Source organism: Chanodichthys erythropterus, chromosome 23 (genome assembly GCF_024489055.1).
Source record: "Chanodichthys erythropterus isolate Z2021 chromosome 23, ASM2448905v1, whole genome shotgun sequence".
NCBI classification, from domain to species: domain Eukaryota; kingdom Metazoa; phylum Chordata; class Actinopteri; order Cypriniformes; family Xenocyprididae; genus Chanodichthys; species Chanodichthys erythropterus.
Window position 1 is genome coordinate 2681090 of NC_090243.1, and position 26073 is coordinate 2707162.

At 35.6% G+C, this 26073-nt stretch overlaps 1 protein-coding gene across 1 annotated transcript; it reads left to right on the forward strand.

Moving 5' to 3' along the window:
- Positions 1–3971: 3971 nt before the first annotated feature.
- Positions 3972–5723, forward strand: LOC137014343 (uncharacterized). The gene is made up of 3 exons (XM_067378622.1): positions 3972–4168; positions 4375–4657; positions 4754–5723. Exons 1-3 carry the CDS (start codon positions 4083–4085, stop codon positions 5420–5422), a joined length of 1038 nt encoding a protein of 345 aa, XP_067234723.1. The 5' UTR covers positions 3972–4082; the 3' UTR covers positions 5423–5723.
- Positions 5724–26073: the final 20350 nt, after the last annotated feature.

A 26073-nucleotide genomic window follows, 5' to 3' on the forward strand; every position in this document is an offset into this window, starting at 1 on the left:
AAATATAATGCTTCATTTTGGACTGAAAAAAAAGAAAAGCGTGAGATCTGAGAATTGTCTTCATAGTATCTGCAGCTCTCAAGATGAATGTCGTTCTGTTCATGACTTTTCTGTTCATAACGTATGAACTTGTACTGGTATCTTCAGGTGAGTTCCTTGTGCTGTCTACTGAAAATAATATCAGAAAGTTTTAATTTTGTTTAATTTTGCTTTAATTCTGTACTCTGTATTATACTCATTTTGCAAAACAAGAGATTCTAAGGTGTTTTAAGGTGTTTTGTATTATATATTATTGCTTTTCTGTTTTCAGAACTTGCAGAATTGCCCAGCAGAATTACAGCACTGAGCGGCTCCTGTGTGCAGATACCTTGTAGATTTGATGGGTCAGTGATCAGTTTGACGTACAAAGAAAGTATATATGCCGTCTGGATAATGAAGGACTATGCTTATGCCAATCCAGGGAGTTTGGTAGTTTTTAATGGAAGTTCAAACATAATCAAAGGATTCAGTCGAATAGAGATACTTGGAAATCTTAGTCAGCGTCAATGTACCACTGTTTTCTATGATGTCATGAACAATCATTCAGACAACTACTACTTCAGGGTGGAAACAAATAGACTGGATCGGAAATACACATATCAGAATCCCATCTATATTTCTGTCTCAGGTAAGTGCGTCTCCACTGTAAACAATATTATTCTGTTGTGACAATTTTAAAATTACTTGCTGATTATAGTCCATGATTAAGTTCCTGAATATTTTTATAATTAAAATTATTTTAAAGTCCTCCATGAATAAACAAAATGTTACAATTGATACTTCACCAAGCTTTGCCTATATGGAGCCAGACTGATCTCATTAAAGTTTGTATGAAACAAAAGTTTTCTTCCCTATGTAACGTTTATCATCACTGTCAGGCAGAAACCTTGTAACTCCATATTTTGTCATTTTTAATCATTACTATTGGTGGGGCGCAACTATCCAGTGTTCGAGGGGTATGCAGCAAAAATATTTGCAAGCCTCCAAGTTTGGTAGCAAATATATGCATGATTCCACGGTAAACCAGAGATATTAAAGTTGTTTTCCAGATTCTTATCATTTATTGTACATGCTACCTTTATATTTTTCAGTTTTCAGCTCAGTAACCTCGGTTTTGCATATTCTAAGCTAGCTACATATTCTGTCTGCAACATTCCCAGTGTTGGCAAACGCTAGCTAGTCTGTTAACATGAATAATGTATTTGCAAGCCTCCAAGCATAGACGTCACATTTTAAATCCTACCTGTTGCCTTTCACCATCCACTTATTTAGCTGCTGTTGCATCCCTTGACATGCCATCTCCCTTTCCCTCTTTCTATTTCTATTTTTAGCCCCCGATAGAGTTTTTGCTTTATCCATCTTTTTCGAGTTTCAATTACAACTCACTTACGTTACTGCTGCTAACTCAGCGCTGCGCCCCGCCCACTCGCGATATTACCCTTCTATGTCTAAATTCTATGATGGAATCTTATGAGGGCACCGGCACCTACTCTAACCTGTTAGTCCTCTAAAATTTTTATATAACTTTTATATAAATTTCTATAACTTTTATTATTTAAAAAAAAAAATTAACCATCCCCCCATGGTGCGCTTCCCCTATGCGCCGCATATAGCGCATACCCACTTTTTGCGCCACTGACTATTGGTCACCCTTTATGTCTGTGGGCTTTGCAAATATCTGACCAATTAAGAGTATTAAAAAGAGCTTGAGACTAAACCTCTTAACTTCACTGGATCCTCAAACTGTTGGTAAAACATCATAACTCCACCCAGCCTTTATTGTGAATGAAGTGTCTCACGCAGTTTGGACCAACTACTTCTTTTCAATGCAAGAATAAATAAAGAACTGTTCATTTGAATATGCACAGTGTTTTCTTTAATCAAGAAAGACTTTATATATATAAAGGTGAATGTTTTGAGTATTTAAGAAGAGTGTCTTAGTCTAGCATTTGTCATTGAGCCAATACTCTTAAATAGCTTGTGCGAAGCACTTCATCTTTAATGACATGAAATTTTGGCTAAATGACAGAAAAAACTGAGCGCCCACATAACTAGTAAACTTTATAACCTGTAACTTGATGAAAACGTGATGTTATGCACTTACTGCCTTAGATGCGTCTGTTCTAATGATAGACAAAACACGTATGTATGAAACTTGTAACTCAATTTGAGCTTGATTTTGGTAAAATGTTAATAATATAATGACATACGCAAGTATCTGACCATAGAGCAACAATATCAACTTTGATATTGCGTCATTGTTTAATTATTTAAAAAAGTGTTTTTTCTTTCTTTTCAATTTCCTGAAAAGAAGTGTTTTTGGAGATAAGGTCATCTATGGAATCATAGGAATCATTTACAAGTTTTCTGCCCCAAAGCAATGATATCTGAGTAAAATGGCTTCTTGAACAAGAAAAAATGTAAGGTGGGATTTGATTTTGTTGATTAAGAATTCATTGGATGGTTGTGGTTTGATATTGCTTTGATGTCATGTGAGTGACAGATTGTCCCGCCCTCGGGCCAGTAAACAGATATGTTGCTGCAAGAGGGAGGGGAAGTTATTTTGATAAAAGATTTTTAAGAGGATTTTTAAATAATAATGATCTGCACAGATAAATCAATTATAATAAACACTGCAATATACAAAATAATGATTATCCATTTGGATTCCATGGTGATTTTAATAATTCATGCAAAAGTTATGATGCACACATGCATAGGCAAATTCACATAAAACTTTATTTAAATTTGCAAAACAAAAAGAAGGAAAGAAAGAAAGAAAAGAAAAAAGAAAAAAAAGAAACAATTCAAGTGCATGAAAAAAAATGATATATTCAGAAAAAGCAATTTACAAAAAAATATTTATAAAACAGAAACACAAAACACTGTCTGGATGTACATTCTAGACCAGGGGTGGGCAAACTCGGTCCTGGAGGGCCACTGTCCTGCAGAGTTTTGCTCCAACGCTAATTAAACACACCTGAACCAGCTAATCAAGGTCTTCAGGATTACATAGAGGTGAGTTTTATCAGGGTTGCAGCAAAACTCTGTAGGACAGTGGCCCTCCAGGACCGAGTTTGCCCACCCCTGTTCTAGACAAATCAATAGTTGCCGAAAGTCAGAGTTTTCAGATTTGAGTTAACAGATTCCACAAAATTCAAGTAGTGGCCACAGACTCTGACTCCATCCAGTCAAAGGATATCAAACATGTTTGAAATTTTGAGGCAGTTTTAGAACATAAATTGTTTTCATTTGTAATAGCAACTAGGTGCATGTGCCTGCTTGAGTTTGTTGTCCTTGGAATAATTTGAAAAAAATCACCATGAAATCAACCCTGACAATTTATTTTTTAATGGAATATTGCTGTATTTATTATAAATGATTTATGAATGATAACTTAGACAGAATTTACAGAAAATAAACTCAAAAGAATAAGCTGATTTCTGTGAGAGGTGTGGTTTCAGTATAATACGCTATTACAGTTTTTTCCAATTGCTAACACACTAAAATGACATGCACAGCACAATTATTTAAACTGACACACAGAGAGCAAAACTTCTTCTCAAGTCTCCAAAAGTCTAAACACCTTTTCTGTGTTACACACATTTTGCATTTCAAAATAGCACTTTTTAAATTCACTAAATAAAGTTCTCTGCATAAGACACAACAATCTGACATAAAGTCACATGTTTGCCATTTCAAAACACTGCCATTCAAAATGACACTACATGAGCTAATTGGCCAATTACATGTGCCACCTGGCCAAACACCTCAGTGGTTAATTGTTAACACTTCAATCAGGATGTAAGCACTATGAAAAGACCACAGGTGAGAACCTTTTTTTTTTTACAACAACAATGGAAGACATTGCAGAGAGAAGAATTGGAAGAGGAAGAGGAAGAGGGAGGTTGAGAATAAGAGGGGGAGGAAGAGTGAGAGGTAGGGGTAGAGCAGGTAGAGGAGTTCATGGCCAAAGAAGACAAACACTTTCAAATGAAATCAGAGCAACCTTAGTAGATCATGTCATCAACCATGGGTTGACAATGCGTGAGGCTGGACAGAGAGTGCAGCCAAACTTGAGCCGTTTTACTGTCGCCTCTGTCATCCGGACCTTTAGACTGGAGAACAGGTATGTAACCAAAATTTCATGTAGTACACATGTAGTATACCCCATGTCATAGTGTATCAGTTGGGTGACACCTGTTTACTTAGTGTATGACATCAGCCATTCATGAACTGTACAAGTTTCCTGTACAATGTACTCTACTGTGGGGGAAAATATTTAGGCTGCATTGTCCAAGCCCTATATATATTTTTATTTTATTTTTTCTAAAGGACTGAGAGACGACACCATGGTGGAGGAAGGGGCCAAATGTTCACCGGGGTACAGGAAGCTGCCATTGTAAACTTGGTTTTGGAAAATAATGAAATCAGATTACGAGAAATTCAAAGCCACATCATCCAAGACAACACCTTATTCAACAACATTCAACGAGTTAGTCTGTCCACATTGGCTCGCATTCTCAAGCGAAACCAAATCAGAATGAAACCACTTTATAAGGTGCCGTTTGAGAGAAACTCTCAAAGAAACAAAGAGTTCAGACGAGCATATGTGGATGTAAGTACTATATTGACTGCAGTACACTACACACAACATTGTTTCCCAGTGTACTGGATAACACCATATTGAGTGATTTTTGTTCTTTGTTTTCAGGGAGTACTGGAAATGGATGCTCATGCAATCCCACATGAGTTCATCTTTATAGATGAGGCTGGGTTCAACCTAGCAAAGACCAGAAGAAGAGGGAGAAACCTCATTGGCCACAGAGCCATTATAGATGTTCCTGGCCAACGTGGTGGGAACATCACAATGTGCGCTGCCATCTCCAATATGCATGGTGTCCTCCACCGTCATGCCAAACTTGGACCATACAACACAGCCCATATTCTCACATTTCTGGACAGACTTCACAACATTCTCATACCACCAGAGCGTATGAATGATGCAGACCATCAAAGAAACCGGTACGTTGTAGTATGGGACAACGTGAGCTTTCATCGTGCAGCCCCAGTCCAAAACTGGTTTGCTGACCACCCAACATTTCTCGTGCAATACCTCCCACCATACTCACCATTTCTGAACCCCATAGAAGAATTCTTTTCGGCATGGCGGTGGAAGGTATACGACCGGCAGCCCTTTGTGCGCATGCCTCTTGTGCAGGCCATGGAAGAGGCATGTGATGAGATTGATGTGGGTGCAATTCAGGGATGGATAAGGCACTCAAGGCGCTTCTTCCCTCGATGTCTGGCAAGGGAAGATATTGCCTGTGATGTTGACGAGGCGTTGTGGCCAGACCCGGCTGTGCGGCAAGATGCTGCCTAATTATTTTTCTTGCCTTTTTTTTTGTTTTGTTTTTTTTACTGTAATATATTTTTTTTCAGAAATTTTCTTTTTCAGTTTACTTTTTTTGTAAGAATATTTTTGTTCAGTCCCATGTAAATATATCTGCTGTGCTTGTACTTGTATGTTGTACTGACTTGTTTACTGTAGTGAAGGAAAAAAAATAAAAATGTTGCAACAGCATGTGTGTGTATCTGCAAATATTTCTGTGCATGTGAACAATCTGATACATATTTTAGTATTATGGCAAAGCATACTAAAGATGGGGGTGCTTTTCATTATGCCCAACAGTGTGTAGGTGGTTAGGCAAAAATCTGGTAATATGAATGAAGTGTGTGCCATTTCATGCAAAAGTTTGATTTTGATAATGCTCTGTGTAGTTTCGGTTGCAGTGCTTCATTTTGCAGGATATATGAGGTATTTTGCAGTTTGGGTGTGTGGTTTTGTGAATTGTGTTAAGTGTTTTGATAAAACCAGACTAGTTTGAAAAATTGTGTGTTAGCAATTGGAAAAAACTGTAAAATGCTTATGCTTTTAAAATATATAAAATATACTCTTCTCATTTGGAAAAGGAAAAAAAAAATACTTTTTGAGTCCTCTCTGGGTATGTTTATTGTCTTTGTGTAGTATGTATGTTTTCCTGTATTTTATACTTTGTACAATTTGCCCTGTAGATTCACCACAACCTCTCATCCTTAAACCCACTGATCTGAAAGAAGTGATGGAGAACACAACAGTCAATCTGAGCTGCTCTGCTGAAGCCCCCTGCCCCAAACAACCTCCTACAATATCCTGGACCAACATCCCTCAATTTGCCCACATTACAACACAGTTACAGGAGAAACCTGATAAAACCCAGTCAGTGTTTTCACACATGACCTTCAAAGCTTCATACATGGATCACAGAAAGAACATCTCCTGCACTGCTACATATCCAAGAAATACATCTAATGACTCAACTGTGGAGACCACCGTGATACTACGAGTCCTGTGTAAGAGATTTGAAGTAGATTTCTCTTTTCTCTTTTGGAGTAGTTTTTCTCTTTTATGTTCAGATAATATTATAACATCTAGTTTATCTAAAGATGTTTCTATTTTTCCCTCAAGTTCTTCCAAAAGAAACTCACATCATCATCGATCCATCTGCTTCAGTCTCTGTTGGCACTAATGTGACTTTGACCTGCAAAAGCAAAGCCAATCCATCAAAAAACATGAACTACACCTGGTACAAACGTGGACAGGAGAATCAGCTGGATTTTGGAGAACAACTGACCTTTACTGTAAATAGGATGAGTGGAGGCTGGTACTTCTGCACAGCAAAGAATGAACATGGTTTTCAAATATCAGAAGAGATCCATCTGATTGTGGCAGGTGAGTATAATTTATAAATCTGACATGCTAATTATAATCAAAAGTTCAGTTTTTGACTTGACCTTGTCTCATATTGTATATAATCTACTGAACACCAACATCTATTTATTTCTGTTTTTATCTGCCACCCAGTAGAATTGTCCGTGCCTTTGATCGCAGGCTGTGTAGGAGGAATTTCAGCTTTACTGTTGTTATTTCTTGTGGCAGCACTTTTAACAAGGTATGCAAAGACTAAATATGATGATTCACAAATGTTCATGTTTGTGATTTATGAATTTCCTGTCGATACAGGGTGCAAAAGGCAAAAGCATCCAGTGAATCCAATGTTAGAGAAAGTGATCAGGTAATTCTACACTTTTTTTAGAGGTCTGCATTATTGCCATTACTGATGAGAAACATAAGTAGATATTCACATAAAATGTAAAATAGAGTAAATAATTACCTTTTTTGCTTTGTCAGGGTCGTGTACAGATCGAATGCATTTATGAAAATGATTTCATGAAAAGAAAGTAATAATGAAAGAGGCCGTAACGAGAATCACATGATCCATATGAAGTGATTGACTTTTCCACCAACTGCACAATTTGAAATGCCAAAAGACTGTCAACTATTAATCTACATTAGAATTATAAACATATGATTTAACAGAAAATGTCATCTGCTTGGATAATATACAGATGCGTTGTAAACAATATAACAACTGTGTCTTTTGTCTCTGGTTAGAAAACAAGCAACACTTTACAGTAAGGTTCCATTAGTTAAGATTAGTTAACTAACAATGATCAAGATAGGCGCATTGTTAAATGCCCGGGTTTCGTAGTTGTGTATGTTGTGATGTTTTTATATTAATTGTGTGTTTGTGATGTTGAATGTTGCATAAATTGCTCTGTGAAGGGACAAATAAAGATACTACTACTACTACTGTACTAAGCTGTTTGTTACAGTATTTATTAATATAAAGTCAGATACAGATACAACTTTTGATTTTAATTTTGTATTATTAAAAGGTGACATTAACATGAACTAAGATTCATTTAGAAGTATTTTCATATTAGTTTATATGAACTACGCTGTAAAAGAAAATAAAAAAAAAATCATATTTTAACGGTAAAAGACTGTAAAAATGCTACAGTGAAAAACTGTTAATTGGCTAACGGAAAGTTTCCGTACTATACAAAAGCAATAACTGTAATAGATCTAACTGTACATTTCATGTAATTTTACAGTAAAATGCTGTCGAATTTTAAGTTTTTGAAAGTTAAAAAGCTCAAGTACTTGTGTAATTTACAAAAAAAAAAGATGTAAATTTACATTCCCATAATTCCCTGCGTGACACTTCACATTTGATGTATTTTTGTTGAAATAACTGTTTTTTTCTTTTTTTTTCTTAGTTTCTTTCTAATCAGTTCTGTAAATTAGGGTTTTATGTTATATATAGTGCTGTTAAATGAACGTTTATTGCAATTTTTAAATTACAAGTGTTACTATGTTGGTGTTTAGTGTTAGTGTGAATGACAGTGCGCACCTTCTATATTAGTATTTGTCTTCAGCTGGTGGAAAAGCTGCTTGTGATGAGCTTTGATTCATCATGTGACTCTCATCACCACTGTGTTTGGTGGTTGTTAGTATTATAAAGGTACAAAACAGATATTAGTTTATTGATATTACCAAAAGGAACCTTATTGTAAGTGATTCTTGATTTATTCATTATTATATCACATCTTTTACATTTTGCAAGACATTTGTTCAGTCATATGTTTATATTCCTCCTTCAGAAAGGTTTATTTATGGATTTTTTTCATCTCTTCCCATTTTTATCCTCAATTCATGTCTTCATGAATTCAATGGTCATTGATTACCAGTCTAACTTTATGTTTTTAAACTAGTACCACCTTATGCCACAAGCAGGGTCAGGAACATTTCTTACAAAATAATAAAGCAATAATCCACTTCAAGAATTTACCATGTAAGGGAGAAGGATGATAATTTACAGCATCAATGTTTGTGTGGATCATCTAAATCACATGATCAGCTTGCTTGTAGTTTCAGCAACACTTTGCTGTTCTGTTACAGAATAATTCATACAATTAATTCATACAAACAAATAGCAGAGATACAGATAAAAAACACTTTCAATAGATTAAAATGTAATTTAGGAGGGTTAAAGATAATAGTTTACTAATAATCAGAGGCGGGGTTAATACAGTTTGCTGTAAAAAGCATAAAAATCCATATCACACAAATATTGAGTAAAATTGTACATTTTTGATTAGACTGAAGTATTTTAGTTTTTACTTTTCAGCACTTGTCACATCTAGTTTTGTTTATTTTGGCTCAAGGACCCTTATTTTGATTTTCATTTAATTTCATGGTTCCTGTGTTCTGTGTTTAGATCCTGTTTTCTTGGTTGTCATGGTTCCTAAGTATGGGCCTGTTCAAATACCAACACGTTTTTTGAACTTGACCACTTACATGACGTCTCCAGAGTTTGGCCAAAGTGTTCAAGTGGGCATGAAGACTGCGTGATTGTGGTGCTTCATTTTCGGACATTTACAAACTACATATGATATCTGCAGTCTCTGCACAATAAAATGTGCAACAATTTATGCTTTACAAACAAATTATATGTAACATCTAACTATTTTAACTTAAACTGGAAAGTTTTCCTAGACATGATGTGAAATCCAGGCACATTAGTTTCTGAACTTGATGAATGATATGTTTCAGAGCAGTATTAGATAGTGTGAATTTAGTGTGCGTTAATTGTACTGCGCTTTGGCATTTTTCAGACATGGGACAGTCTTGCACACTTACCTCTTGTCGCGCAGTTTCAAGTGTCCAAGACTGAAAGTGTGGGTATTTGGACAGGCCCTATATTCTGTTTGTTTCCTTGGTTACTAATTATGTTACTCACCTGTGATTAGTTTAGTTTATCATTGTCTTGTGCATTTATACTCCTGAGTTTGTTCTGTTCATTGTCGGTTGCTGTCCTTGTTGCATTGGTTTCTGGTACCCTTTGAATTTTCTTTTATTAAAACTGTTGTATGTTGATCCCCATCTCAAATCTCTTTCTGGTGAACTAAAGTGTACTTAAAAAAGAATTATGTTTGTAATCCACATTTTACTCACTGTGCTAGTGCTGCTAAGCCTATAATTTAGTTTCAAGAGGAACATACAAAAAAGCTGTTGTTTTCTATGGTATTACTTTCTCATTAAAAATTCTAATGTAATTCAAAGAAAGGTTCAATTCCATTTTCCAGACCTCAACAAAGCCAAAATTATCACAAAAAAACTGATTGTTATTTTGTTTAATGGGGAAAAAAGGACTAACAACTGATTGGAAATGACTAATGTTGCTCTGTCATTATGTAATTATTGTCACATTCATTGAACAAAATGTTAGTGATTTATTTACTTCAAATTACTTGATCAAATGAGCTACAGCAACACAACTCCTACACATTTTGTCCTAACTTTATGTCATTGTGTTTAATCCACATAAATAGATCTAGTATTGAAGTTTACTTAATCCATTTGTGTTGGGATTACATAAATGAATTTTGTTCATTTAACTGAAAATGGGTGGTGCTTGTTAGTTCCCATCATGAATTGTGTTTAATAGTGTTCAGTGTTCACTTATATTGCAATTATTAGAAAGTTTTAAATTTCACTGGGTTACCATTGTAGAGAAGAGTGGGGCATTTGCTTAGGCTGTGCACTATTGTAAGCTAATACACTTGACTATTTAGTCCAGTCTAATGAATGAATCACATAACACATATATGAAGGTTGAATTGAATTGAATGATAAAAACATATTGGATGAATCGATGTTTTGAAAGTGAATCACGAATCAATGAACCTTAACAAATTATATATGTATAACTTAATTGATTCATGTGGTTGCGTTCCATGTCATTGCGTTCACATGCTCAACAGATATGTCTGTGATTGGCTACAAAGCCCAAATCTGCAAAACATGTTGTGATTAGAAACTTTAGATGCTCTTCACAGAGGGCTTACAGAATCATGTAGTTGCTGCAGATTTGTCGGCTGCACATCCATGATGCAAATCTCCCGTTCCACCACACCCCGACACTGCTCTATTGGATTGAGATCTGGTGACAGTAAAGGCCATATATATACAGGGAAACATATAGGGAACTCGTATAGGGAACTCACTGTCATGTTCAAGAAACCAGTTTGAGATGATTTGAGCTTTGTAATCTTGAATAATGATAACTATGTAGTGATATCATGTTTTGTTTTTGTTTTTGAAATTGTGTCTTGATTGAATGGAGCACTTCTCTGGTTTTAACATCTAAACAAAAGGCTGACTACATTAAATGGGACCTATTATGCAAAATTCACTGTTACACAACCACCCTATAGTGAAAAAAATCCACCCACTCTTGTCTGTCTGTGCTAATCGTTTTACACTGGACTTTGTGAATGAGAGTCAGTATAAAGCAGGTTTTGCACAAAAGTTGCTCTTGTACTAATAGTGGAATGTTTATTTGCAAAGGCCAGCACAACAGAACAAAGAAGCCAAACAAGGGATATTGCTTGCCAGACAGACACAAAACTTCTGACCTGATTTGTTATTGCTGTCACACCGGAGCACAAGCTCTAGAAGCTCTGCCCTCTCCTGAATAGGGGGGTGGGAGCACAAGCTCATTTGCATTTAAAGGGACATACACAAAAACAGTGGGTTTTGGCTCATACCCTAAACGTGGCAATTTCAACAATCTATAAAAATTATCTGTTTGGTATTTTGAGCTAAAACTTCACATATACACTCTGGGGACACCAGAGACTTATTTAACATCTTGTAAAAGGGGGCATAATAGGTAAAACTTATAACCTTTTTTTTTTTTACAATACGCTTAGTCTGGGTAAACCCAGCCCGATCTGCCGGCGATTTGATTTCGCCCAGCAACTCAGTCTGGAAACCCGTACATTCATTTCTACTGCTCTCTGTTACACTTTTGCGGGAACCAATCACAGACTGGCTTATCCACCTTGCTCGCTATTGGTGGGTATAACACAATGACGATAGAGAAGCGACAGCAAGCAGTTTTCAAACTCTATCTGATCTACCCGTCTCTCGCACGACCGTCACTTCATTATAACAATGCACAATCACAGTGATGCCGATTGTGTTAAGCATTTACCTTATGTGAGAGAAATGTAGCAGAGCGTTGATCCAACAGTCTCTTCATAGGAAAATTACAAACAGCGATTAATGACACAGTGATTCTCTGCTGTTATTTTGTTGGTTTGCTTTACGATGTGAGTACAGGACTCTTTTACTTCAATGCCCCTTGTTGGTAGGCAATATTTTTATTATTTGCTCTATATGTTTCGTGAACTAGGGAGCTGATTGAGACACACGGTAAACCGGTCTGGAGTTTTCGCGTCGCTCTGCAAAGTACGTCACCCGGATCGTTGATCTGATTGGTTGAAGGACTATCCAATTGCGTGAATAATGCTCGTTGATCACGCCTCTTGTGCAGTAGGAAATACATAGCAAACTCCCCAGACTAATGTTCAATTTTAAATTGAGCTTGGTCTGGTGATAGCCAGACAACAATACGCTAGTATTAATATTCATGAACTCAGTACTACAGACTCTTTGTTTTTAACAGAGATAAAGAGGTTTGCATGAGGAAGTACAGCAAACTGCTGTGTTTAAAACAACTGTTGCATGATATTCTAGTGAAGTACAGAAAGGATTTAAATATTTGTAAAAGGTCATTTGACAGTGTATGTATATTTTACAGACTTGGGCATTTGGTTCATTTTAATGTGGTAATGTTAATGCTTCACCTGTTGAAGTACACATTGGGACTCCTGGAAATTAGTAGTCCGGTTCATAGAAATCTACAGTTCTGTGAAGAAATTGTGCTGGACTTTTGTTTTACTCTGAATTAATTACAGACTGCTGTAGCAGGTGAGGCTTCTGTCATTTTATTGTCACTTTGAGCACATTTCAAACTTTATCAATGCAAAAATATTCACATTAAAATATAATTCAGAAAATATAACTTCTTTAAAGATAAAAGAAAATAAAAAGTGTGGCATCCATGTGAAGCATCTTTGTAGATTGGAAACTAATGTTTTCGTGTTTGTACCTACAGCACTTGAGATTTATGTCTTTCGTTTCATGGTTTTTCTGTTCTTCTCCTATGAACTGGAATTGTCAAGTGAGATAATTCATATGATGCTCTATAACTAAAATGAAAATGATCAAAAAGCTTTTGTATTACACTAATTATGTGAAACAAGAGTTTATAAAGTGTCTTTGTATTTTTATGTTACTTTGTTTTCAGATCCTAAATCTAATGCTGAAATGCCCAGCAGAATAACGGCACTGAGCGGCTCTTGTGTGCAGATACCTTGTAGATTTAATGTGTCAGAGAACAGTCTGAGGAATACAGAAAGATTCTTTGGCTTCTGGATAAAGAAGAACCATTCTTTGCAAAGCCTAGAGAGTTTGGTGGTTTTTAATGGAAGTTCAAACATCACCAAAGGATTCAGTCATATAGAGATACTTGGAAATCTTAGTCAGCGTCAATGTAACACTGTTTTCTATGATATCATGAACAATCATTCAGACAACTACTACTTCAGGGTGGAAACAAAGCCATCAGATTTGAAATACACATATAGTGCCAACCCAATCTACATTTCTGTCTCTGGTAAGTGTGTCTTCAGTGTAAACTAGCCTATATTATTGTGTTGTGACATTTTTGACATGATTAATTCCTGAATATTTTTATAATTAAAAAGAAATCAAAGCTACAATATGTAGTTTTTTTCAGCGCTAGATGTCGTCTATTCAACAAAGGCGTAGCTTCAAGACGTCAAGTTTGAGCGTAGAATCTTGGGAAATGCCGTCTTTACCTCACAGTCAGTCAAAAAGAATCGGGACGAAACTCGTGCAGAAATCATGTTCATGAATGAGATTATTAACGTTACTGTAATATGAAGCAGCGCAGATCGGGTGCTGTTGGAGCTGAACTAGGCCGCTGGAGCAATTTCTAATAAGAGATGAGAATGATACACGCCTCGTGAGCAGCAGAACTTTTATTATGCCACATTCGTCGGCGCTGCTTCTTTTGGTCAAAAGCATGAGATAACACAGCGCTGTTTATCATATTAGATACATTTGTATGTGTTGAAAATGATGTTGTCCTGCATTCTATATATAAGAGCCAATCAGCAATTGTTCTCAGTTTTCCTGCCACTTGTTAGTTCCCTTAGTTACCCAGATTTGATTTCATTAGTCCCAAGTGTGTCTTATTAATTTTTCTCGTTTGCCCCTTTGTTTGACTTCTATATATTTCATGTGTTCTCCTTCAGTCTCTGTTGGTTCTCGTCAATGTAGTACATCTCTGTATCCCGTCTGTATTGTACGTTAGTGTTTGATGGTGTTTCCCTTGTTTCCTGGATGTTCATTAAAGTCTTCCTTTCTGCATTCCTCCCGGTTGTGAGTGTTTATGGCACGTGACAAGCCGGAGCCACTTTTCTCTATTTTTGTCTATGGCGAGTCACGCAGGTACTGTACTACTCCACAGCGGTTCCTACCAGACTGATCTAAAATAGTCTGAATAAACACTAATTATCTCCCAGAAAAGCATGCGCACACACATCGATCAGAACAGGAGAGCACCGCAGGTGGTAAGTTAAACTGCTTCAAATGTCTTTTTTGTAGGCAATAGGAGCCTAAGTGCATATAATGTAAACAACACGGACGAAGTGAATTCAAAAATCCATTCATCATTCACTATACGCTATATTTATTATAGTGATTCAAAAGTTATCCAGGGATAATGCGATGGTGTATTGTTAAAGGTGCCCTAGAACCAGTTTTTACAAGTTGCAATATAAGTCTAAGGTGTCTCCTGAATGTGTCTGTGAAGTTTCGCTACACAAAAGCAGCACGTCCTTGTCCTCTTTAACTTCTAAATATAAATTTATAAATATGAAAGACTTTTCAGAGATATGAAGGATGGACTACTATTCTAGGTAAAAAATCTCAAGATTAACATGAGATTGGCAGGAACTGTGTGTGATACCCCACCTTTAATAATATTTTATACTTTGTACAATTTGCCCTGTAGATTCACCACAACCGCTCATCCTCAAACCCACTGATCCGAAAGAAGTGATGGATGAAACATTAGTCAATCTGAGCTGCTCTGCTGAAGCCCCCTGCCCCAAACAACCTCCTACAATATCCTGGTCCAACATCACTGAATCTGCCAACATTACAACACAGTTAAAGGAGAAACCTGATAAAACCCAGTCAGTGTTTTCACACATGACCTTCAAAGCTTCATACATGGATCACAGAAGGAACATCTCCTGCACTGCTACATATCCAAGAAAAACATCCAATGACTCAACTGTGGAGACCACCGTGATGCTACGAGTCCTGTGTAAGAGATTTAGAGTAGTTTTGCTCTTTCATTAAGTTGGCTTGAAAAATCTATCTATCTATCTATCTATCTATCTATCTATCTATCTATCTATCTATCTATCTATCTATCTATCTATCTATCTATCTATCTATCTATCTATCTATCTATCTATCTATCTATCTATCTATCTACCTATCTATCTATCTATCTATTAAAACTACTTAACTAAAACTTAAACTTTCAAACTTCAAACTTTTAAAACTTCTTCAAACTTTCTGGACCGGCTTTTTCTAGCCAATTTAAAGTTTGTCTCAAACTTTTTGATCTAGTTAGCATTATTATGTTCAGATGTGTAATATTATAACATCTAGCTTGTATAAAGATGTATATTTTTTGCCCTCAAGTTCCTCCAAAAGAAACTCACATCACCATCAATCCATCTGCTTCAGTCTCTGTTGGCACTAATGTGATTTTGACCTGCAAAAGCAAAGCCAATCCATCAAAAAACATGAACTACACCTGGCATAAACGTGGACAGGAGAATCACCTGGATTTTGGAGAACAACTGACCTTTACTGTAAATAGGAAGAGTGGAGGCTGGTACTTCTGCAAAGCAAAGAATGAACATGGTAATCAGAAGTCAGAAGAGATCCAGCTGACTGTGGCAGGTGAGTTTATTATTTCTATGTAGGCTACAGATACTAAACATAATCTGATGATTATCATGGGTAGCTCCAGTTATATGATTTAATTTTATTTTTTTAATTATCCACACATCCTACTGACCAACTAATTTTTATGTATTTTTTCAATCTGACTCTGCTTCATTAGAATCGCTGTCTTTGATCATTGGCTGTGTAGTAGGAGTTTCAGCATTTCTGTTGATATTTCTTCTGATAACACTTTTCCTCAGGTAAGCACAGTTAGATGGTGTATTATATGGAATAAAACAATCAGACTTCAGAATATATTAATTCTCCTACTGTATTTCATTTCACTTTGAAACATATATAAAATCTGGTGTTCACAATATGGTGGTCCATTGTGTATTATAAGGATTTCTGCTTTTTTATTATTAATACTACAGAGCAAAGGCTATTAGGGAAACTGACATCTCAGATCAGGTATGTTTTACACTCTTTTAACAGATTACATTACTGCCATTCAAATAGGAAGTGCCATAATAAGCAGATATCAATACCATCCGTTTACTGGAAAGGTGTATTACAGAAACCAAAAACTGAGAACCGTGGATCTAATTTATTATGTTTGCTCTTTCAGGGTCAGGAAAAACAAGTGCAGATCAGCTCCATTTATACTAATGGTGCTTTTGTGTCGGGTGAAGAGCTGGAGATGCCAAAGGATGAGAATGATATAGTCCACTATGGAGAGATTAACTTCTCCACTCCCCAAACCAAAAGCACCACAGTGAAGAGCTCAGGACAAGAGACGATATATGCCGAGGTCAGAGGCCCAGAGAAGGAGATGAACCAGGATTAGTTTACATTAGAATAAATGGTTTGAGTGAACTGTGTAAATGTATTGTCATCCAGTATAGAAATAAAACATTTAACAACTTTATTTTTTAATTTAGGTATGACTGTACATCACATTCATTCTTTGTTTTTGTTTTATTTGTTTTTTGTTTTTTACATTGTGAAGTATTCCAGTCAGCTGTGTAAATGTCACATCTTAAGTATTCTCTCATTCTAAACTTGATTTCATTTATTTTATTATTATTATTATCATAATTATTTTGGTCCTGATACTTCACTGTTCCAATTTTTCTTCATTCGTTCCTCCCTAAATGGCAATTCAAACATCTAATTATCATTCTAACCCTATGTTAGTGCAGGCTTATGTTTTAGTCACAGATGAGCAAATATTATACGCTTTGTTTTTTTGGTACAAAGCAAATGTGTGTGTGTGTGTGTGTATATATATATATATATATATATATGTGTATATGTATATATATATATATATATATATATATATATATATGTATATGTGTATATATATATATATATATATATATATATATATACTCTGCTCTGACATTTGTCAGACGTTTCCTCCGTACTACATTTCCCATCATCCCTCTTAATGCTCACTTGCTTACTGTAAGCAATCACCCAGTCACCATCACCATCTAATTACTGAACACCACCAGCTGTCACCTATCACTGACTGCACCAGTTAAAAGGACTCGCACGCATCCCTTGTTTAGTCTTATAATGTCTCTCCCAAATTGTTATCTGAGGACTCCTCATCTGCTGTTTGTCGGTCCCATTTTATATTAAGTAAGTACATAGTAGTTCAGGCCACTTAATATAAAGTGGTACCTGTTTGTCTCCTCATCTCCAGTTTGTGGTCAAATCTCCAATCTCCAGTCTAATGTCCTCTGTGTGTGGTACACTTCCAAGTACTGTGTGTTTGTTCTGCAAGGAAAGGAAAGTGTTTGTTATATATTCATCAGTGACTGAAAACGTGTGTGGCAACTTGCCGGTATGTTATCCTTCTGCTGCATCATCAATACAAACCTGTTCATCCATCTCCATGTCCATTCTGCTGTGTTCAATAAAGCTTGCCTTTAACTATACTTACCATCTCACTGGTCTGTGTATCCTGACAGATGCATTTTATGAGCATGTTAAGGTTAAAAAGATGAACTTCAAGAACAACTAGGAACTCAGTCTTAAATTTGCTGGTTAGTTCATCTTGTTTCCATAATAGTTAATAGAAGTAGCTGAAATGTTAATGTAGAACTAATCATTTGTCATACAGTTACCAATTAATGATAGACCATTATTCTAAAATGTTACCAAGATGTGTTTCATAATATCTAATTAGTCATGTAGATAATATTTTGGAAATGATGTACCCTTATTACAGAGACAGTATGAACCTGCTGGTGACAAGTGTCTTGCTCAAGGGAATAATGGAATAACAGTTCATGTATAGTCCTTTTGTTGAGATTAAAACCTATAACCTTATGGTTGAGTCAGATTTTAACTAGAACAAATAATGAACATAGTGGTTTAAAAAAGAAAAAAGTCAACACACTATATAAAAAAGTGTCACCTGTTATATTATAAAAAGTACAGAAATTATAATTTTTTTTTTTTTTTTTACTTTAGAAAGTATTAAATTTGATGTATTACAGCATGTTTGGAACTTTTTGGACTTGAGCATTGTTTGTTTTTAAATCTGGTCATGGTAAACCTTTAACTGTTAACCATAGAGGAACTATTTCTGAAAATATTTGCATATAATTGTATGTGAAAAAATGATTGAGTTCTGTTTTCCTTTAATTATAGATTGCACTGCTCTAGGTAAGGATGTTCTATCACCTTTTTAAAAAGAATATCACTTTTTAAAATTAATATAAAATATGGTAGAACTTTATTTTAGTGTTTTTAGTGAAAATATGAATCATAATAAAATCCTAATGAGGAGACATAGAGAAAATATAATGCTTAAAGATTTGAGACTTTTTTTTTTTTTTTTTTGAGACCCTTGTAAATTGTCTTCATAGTGTCTTTGTGTATGTTTGTATCTGCAGCTCTCAAGATGAATGTCGTTCTGTTCATGACTTTTCTGTTCATAACAAATGAACTTGTACTGGTATCTTCACGTGAGTTCCTTGTGCTGTCTAACTGAAAATAAAATCATCAGAAAGCTTTAGACCTGTTGTAAGAATTATTTTTTAAAGGATTTTTAAATAAAATGTTATTTTGTACCTTGTATTGCACTCATTTTGCAAAACAAGAGATTTGAAGTGTTTTGTATGTTTATATGCAGAATTGCCCAAAAGAATATTGTTTATATTGTTTTTCTGTTTTCAGAATCTAAATATAATGCAGAATTGCCCAGCAGAATAACGGCACTGAGCGGCTCTTGTGTGCAGATACCTTGTAGATTTAATGTGTCAGAGAACAGTTTGACAAACACAGAAAGATTATTTGGCTTCTGGATAAAGAAGAATTATCTTTTTCTCAATCCAGAGAGTTTGGTAGTTTTTAATGGAACTTCAAACATCACCACAGGATTTAGTCATATAGAGATACTTGGAAATCTTAGTCAGCGTGAATGTACCACTGTATTCTATGATGTGATGAACAATCATTCAGACAAGTATTACTTCAGGGTGGAAACAAAGCCATCAGATTGGAAATACACATATGGTGTCAACCCCATCAACATTTCTGTTTCAGGTAAGTGTGTCTTCAGTGTAAAACATTTTAAGTGTTTTGTGACATTTTTAAAATTTCTCACTGATTATGGTTCATGATTAAAGGTGCTACAGAGGATGTTTTGTTTTATAAATTTTTGCAATATTACTTGAAACTGTCTTTACTAACTGATAAAAGACTATTTATTAGGTGCACTGAAATGAATAATATTAATATACATCATCTGTACACGAGGTAGGGCCTTAAAAACATCAGCCAATCGTTTACGCGATCATCGCGTAAACGATTGGCCCTCTGGCTCGTCAATCACTGCCGTGACGTTCCTTGTGAGAGACGAGCGCAGCTGTGCGCTCCAGTAACTTTCCACACTCCACAGGCGCCGCATGCAATGTTTTTGTCAGGAGACAGGAGTAACAACTGCAGATTATGAGTTACCTGCGGTGAGTCTAACATAATGAATCCACTAACACGACACAGCGAATGCCGGTGGTAAATACTCGTGTTCCAATACTCGTGCACGAGTTTTGGGAGGCGTTCCCTCGAAATGAGCTGTGAAGGAGGGAGGTTGTTCTTACGCATGCGCTCATTTAAAAAACTCACTAATAGTCTTTGGTTTCTCAGTCAACGAAAAGATCCTCTGTAGCACCTTTAAGTCCCTGATTATTTATGTAATCAAAATTAATTTATTGTGTTCTCCATGAATAAACAAAATGTTACATCTGATGCTTCACCAAGCTTTGCCTATATGGAGCCAGATTGGTCTCATTAAAGTCTGTATGAAACAGAAGTTGTGATAATCTTTTCTACCCTATGTGACGTATATCATTGTTGTCAGGCAGAAACCTTTATTTTAATCATTACTATTGGTCAGTCATCAGACTTTGTCTGTCTGTGGGTTTTGCAAATATCTGACTAATGAAAAATATTAAGAGCTTTTGACTAAACACTGGATCCTCAAACTGTTGGTGAACAAATGTGCTGCACACAGATTGGACCAACTCTGCCTTTCTTCTTATATATATATATATATATACAGATATAAATATATATATATATATATATATATATATATATAACAGTATACACATAGCTAAAGTTTATGCATTTTAGGATAAGATTAGAGTGTCTTATGCCGCGTCACACTAGACTTTGAATGTGCAAATTTTTTCCGGATGCTGTGACGGTTGTAATATGACGTCACGGTCCACAGCATCTTTTTTATAAACATGAATTCAACACATAACTTAAAGTAACACATGTAAAATGTAAACATATAGAACCTGCAAAAATATGATTCTTGTAATTCAGCCAAGAGGTCATGCCCTGACGAATCGATCTTCTACTTGTCACACGTCTTCACGTGATGCGAATTCGCAGGTCAGAGTTCACCAAACTTGAACTTTGAAATGCTAAATTTTTCGCACGTGCTTGCGTTTCCGGTCTGACGCATTTGCAAGCATTTGAATGGAAGTCAATGGAATGAAAAGTTACTGCCTCAAATGTGGCCGTTCTAATGACGGACAAAATACATACAGTATGTCTCAGCCTAAGATGTCACGCCCACGGACCAACACTTCAGAATGTTCAAAGTTGTCATCTGAATTCTAGAGGATTTCCAGGAGACGTGTGTGTTGTATTCTTTAATGGGCCACCTGGAAATAAAGCCATCATGATGCCAAACCCCCTAGTGGAAGTAGAAAGCCGTAGAGTTTACTTTGACAATGACAGCTTACCATGGTCAACTAAACAGTGGATATTTAAAAGTATGTGAAGTTCATGGCTCCATTGTTGCAGTAAACTTGCGCAACATTTTTAAAGGTGCCCTTGACTCAAAAATTGAATTTACCCTGGCATAGTTAAATAATAAGAATTCAGTACATGGAAAAGACATACAGTGAGTCTCAAACTCCATTGTTTCCTCCTTCTTATATAAATCTCATTTGTTTAAACGACCTCCGAAGAACAGGCGAATCTCAACATAACACCGACTGTTATGTAACAGGTGTACTGGGGTGTACGCCCCAATATTTGCATAATGCCAGCCCTCATTCCCAACAATTATCAAAGGCATTACACAAGGGCAGCCAGTTAACGTCTGGATCTGCAAACAGACGAATCATCAGACTAGGTAAGCAAGCAAGAACAACACCGAAAAATGGCAGATGGAGCAATAATAACTGACATGATCCATGATATCATGATATTTTTAGTGATATTTGTAAATTGTCTTTCTAAATGTTTCGTTAGCATGTTGATAATGTACTGTTAAATGCGGTTAAAGTTACCATCGTTTCTTACTGTATTCACGGAGACAAGACTGGCGTTATTTTCATTTTTTAAACACTTGCAGTCTGTATAATGTATAAACACAACTTCATTCTTTATAAATCTCTCCAACAGTGTAGGATTAGCCGTTAGCCAGCCTCAGATTCACTCAGAATCAGGGCTGGACTGGGACAAAAAAATGGCCCTGGCATTTTTGCTCAGACCGGCCCACCACAATCGGTCGGACACCACCCACCAGAGTATTACAATTATTTGGTAGAGTTATTAAAAGTACACTTAGAGTAGGATTTCTAGATGGACAATGTGCTCCATGATATAAAAGCTAACCCTTAGAACGTGGATGTAGAATACTGATAATTCTATAAAGAATTTAAAAACATTTTTTTTTTCAATGAAACAGACAGCAGAAAAACTATAATTTACAATTACAAATATACTTTGTTTTAAACAGCACAAACCCCTGTTTAAGAATCAAACATTTACCTCTCATTGTTTAGATACTCCCCATTAAAAACAATGAAAAAGAAAACTATACTACCAAATTACTCACAAAAAACGTCCTAATAAAATGATAAGAATGCTATTCACTTGCCATAAACAACCATGTGTTCACACCAGAGTAATAGGGTACAAGAGCTACAAAACATAACTTTTTATAGCCGAAAAGTGAGATCTAGTAGACCATCATCACGACTAACAGCTATAAATAGACACCTATAGTCTCGTTGTGAAATAAACACATCATCAGTAATATTACATTATAATAATAACCTTAATTTTTTTTTTTTTTTTTTTTTTTTTTTTGAAAAATCAAATTGCATCATTTCAGGTTTTTCTATGAGAAGGGCCGTTACTGCATAAGTGAACTCTGATAGCTACAAGGGCACTGCTAACTACAAAAAAAAAACAGTGCAAAACAACTTTTGCTGTGCTATTTGACTTTAGCACAGAGTGCTAAAGCTGAGTGACCAGTGCAGTATAGGTGACAGTCTGACTTTATAATAACGACGACGATTATGTTGTCTTATAATATTCATTAATTTAAGCATCATCGTCGTCGTCGTCGCATCATGAGTCCATCGCTGTTAATCATGTAACTACCCTGCTTACCGCTTCTATTATACTCTCCTGCTTACTCTGTCCCTCATTGGCTTCACTGCTCTTCTGCCTTACAGGTCTCCTCCATGTTCTTCTATGTTCACCTGTTTTTGCACGTCAGGTACTGTAAGTTTGGAAACTGAAGCTATAGTAACCGCACTAAACATGCCTGTAATTTTTGCACGTTGAGGCATCAACCTCTACATTTTTTTGATTTTTTTTTTTTTTTTTTTTTGCCCGCAACTTCTCCGCACCCCCCTTGCACTTGCACTTTTGTTTCTCCATCCTCCTAATCCACGGATGTTCTGGCGAAACAGAGGGGACGGGGTGGAATCTGTTAAGAGATGTGTCAGTATGGAAAATGAACCAATGGGCCGCTGTCCCTGCTTTATGGGCCGGTCGTTGGCCAATTTTATGTTTATTAAAAAAAATCAAGTGCGTCCTCAAGTGCGTCGGCCCACCGGGCATTTGCCCGGTATGCCAGATTACGAGTCCAGGCCTGCTCAGAATTAAACTTTAACATCAAAATAAATACTTTACTCACATAATTCGAAGCATGCATACAGCATGCATGACGAACATCTTGTAAAGATCCATTTGAGGTTTATATTAGCTGTGTGAACTTTGTAAATGCGCTGTAATATAGTTGACAGCTCGTGTGGCAGGAAGCTCGCGTCTTAAAGGGGCGGCGTCGAGTGAAGTCAGTGCATAGTTAATGATGCCCCAAAATAGGCAGTTAAAAAAATTTATTAAAAAAAATCTATGGGGTATTTTGAGCTGAAACTTCACAGACACATTCAGGAGACACCTTAGACTTATATTACATCTTGTAAAAAAACATTTGTGGGCACCTTTAAATTAATAATTTATTAGATGCATGCCAGTCTGTTATTGAAGGGACATCCAGGACAGAGTCCAGACCTTCTGCCGTCAGCCTGAAGGTCTGGCTATGCGAAACTAAAAAAAAAACGTTCTCTGAAATTCACTGGTAATAAAACATTTTAACTCCATTTGAGCTTGATTTTGGTAAAATAATATGACGTGTCTGACCGTATATAAACCCACAATATCAACTTTGGCAATACAGTGTTTAATTATTTAAAAAATAGTATTTTTTCAATTTCTTGAAATGTATTGTTTTTGCAGATATGAGGTTTCTGCCCATAAAGTGATGATATCTGAGTAAAATGGATTCTTGAGCCAGAGGGGGAAAAAAAAAAAAAAAAATGATAGTTGTGATTTGCTATTGGATTCATGTCATGTGAGTGACAGGTTGATCCCGTCCCCACACCAGTTTTTTTTATTAAAGATTGTGAGGGCACAAGATTTTTTTAAATAAAAATGATATGCACAAATAAATAAATTATAATAAACTGCAGTATTCAATAAAAAAATAATTGATAATTTGATTCCATGGTGACTTTAATAATTCATGCAAAAGATGATGCACACATACATAGGCAAATTCCCATAAAACTTAATTCAGGTGCTCAAAAAAACAATTATTGTGCATGAAAATAAATGATATATTCACAAAAAGCAATTCTTATGTGCAAAACAAATTTTATGTTCATAAAATACATTTCACAAACACAAAACACAGTCTGGATTTACAGTCTGGACAAGTCAACACTAATTTCCAAAAGTCAGAGCCAGTCTAGATCTGAGTTGACAAAAGTCACGGAAAAATTAAGTAGTGTGTGATGGCCACAGACTCTGACTCGTCCAGTCAAAGGATATCAAACAAATTTCATATTTTGAGGCAGATTTAGAACATAAATTCTTTTCATTTGTAATGCATCTCCTAGCAATAAGATGCATGTGTCTCTGTGAGTTTGTTGTCCTCAGAATGACTTAAAAGATATCTCCATGAAATCAAAATTGACCATTTATTTTTAATGGAATATTGATGAATTTATTATAAATTATTTCCCTGTGCACATCATTGTTTTAATTCACATGCCCTCAAAATCGTGTCTCTCCAGTGTGCAATGACATCCCTTTTCTGTTTTTCAGCGTGAGGACAGGACAACCTGTCTGTCACTCACATGACATCACAGTAATAGCAAACCTCAACCTGGGGTGTATTCCAGAAAGGAGGTTCAACAAACTCTGAACAAAATTTGAACTCTGAGTTGACTTACCCTGAGATGGGAAATTCTGAGATTTCAGTTTCAGAACAGCTGAACTGAGTTAGTTCAATCAACTCTGAGTAGGTTGACTCTGAGTTAAGTGCGTGTACCATGACTATGAAAAGCCATGATCAATGGACCCTTTTCACAGACAAGTGATGACGTGTTTTAACAGTCATCAATATCATAAATCCTGCAAAGTTTTTTTTATATTTTCATTTTTTTTTTTTTTTTTTTAAATGTAGGTACATTTATAACAATATACTTAATATTATATTACCTTTGCATCAAATTACAAAAATCTAGTTAAGGCTGCTGTGAGGGTATTTCTAATACAGAAGCTATGGGAGTGACAGTAAAAATGACATCTTTCTCTCTTCTGACTGCCGTTATCAATCGCTCTCTATTTTTTTTTTTCCTCTTTTTGAAAGTTGTGAAAACACTATTGTGGAGTTTTTCTTTTGCTATTTGAGCAATGGAAACACAAAAATATATTTAATGTATTCTCTTATTCATCACTATAGAATTTTACCCAACTATTATGACTTCCGCTTCTGAGAAACCTGGAAATTTTTAAAAGGGTCTATGGAGCTCCGATATTACGATTCGCCATGGCAACAGCACCCAAAAAGACATCAGCATACTTCCGAGTCAATACGGGTTAAATTATTATCACTGTTATAATGAAGTGAAAGTGGAAAATTGCAGAATGAACTAATATCCATTTTTATGGTATCCCATGGGCAGAAAAAAAGAGAAAAACTTTAAGAGGATGCAATAATAACATAGAGTGTAAATGATTCTATTTTTAAAATTATAAATACTTTTATCATTATTGATAAGAAACCCTGGGTTTACTGAAGAAAACCTGCTCCCAATCAGGTTCACAGAGTAAGATAGTTTAGTTTTGTCTTTTATTGCCCTACATTTTCTTGTTCAAGAAGCCTTTTCAGTCAGATGTTTGTCAAACTAGGGATGAAAAGACGACAACAATTTACATTTCAGGACTTTAACTCAGAAAGGCTTTACAGGAAAAAAAAAAGAAGAATAAACTGATTTCTGTGAGCAGTGTGGTTTTCAGTAAAATACACTATTACAAATATAGGCTAATGCTTTTAAAATATA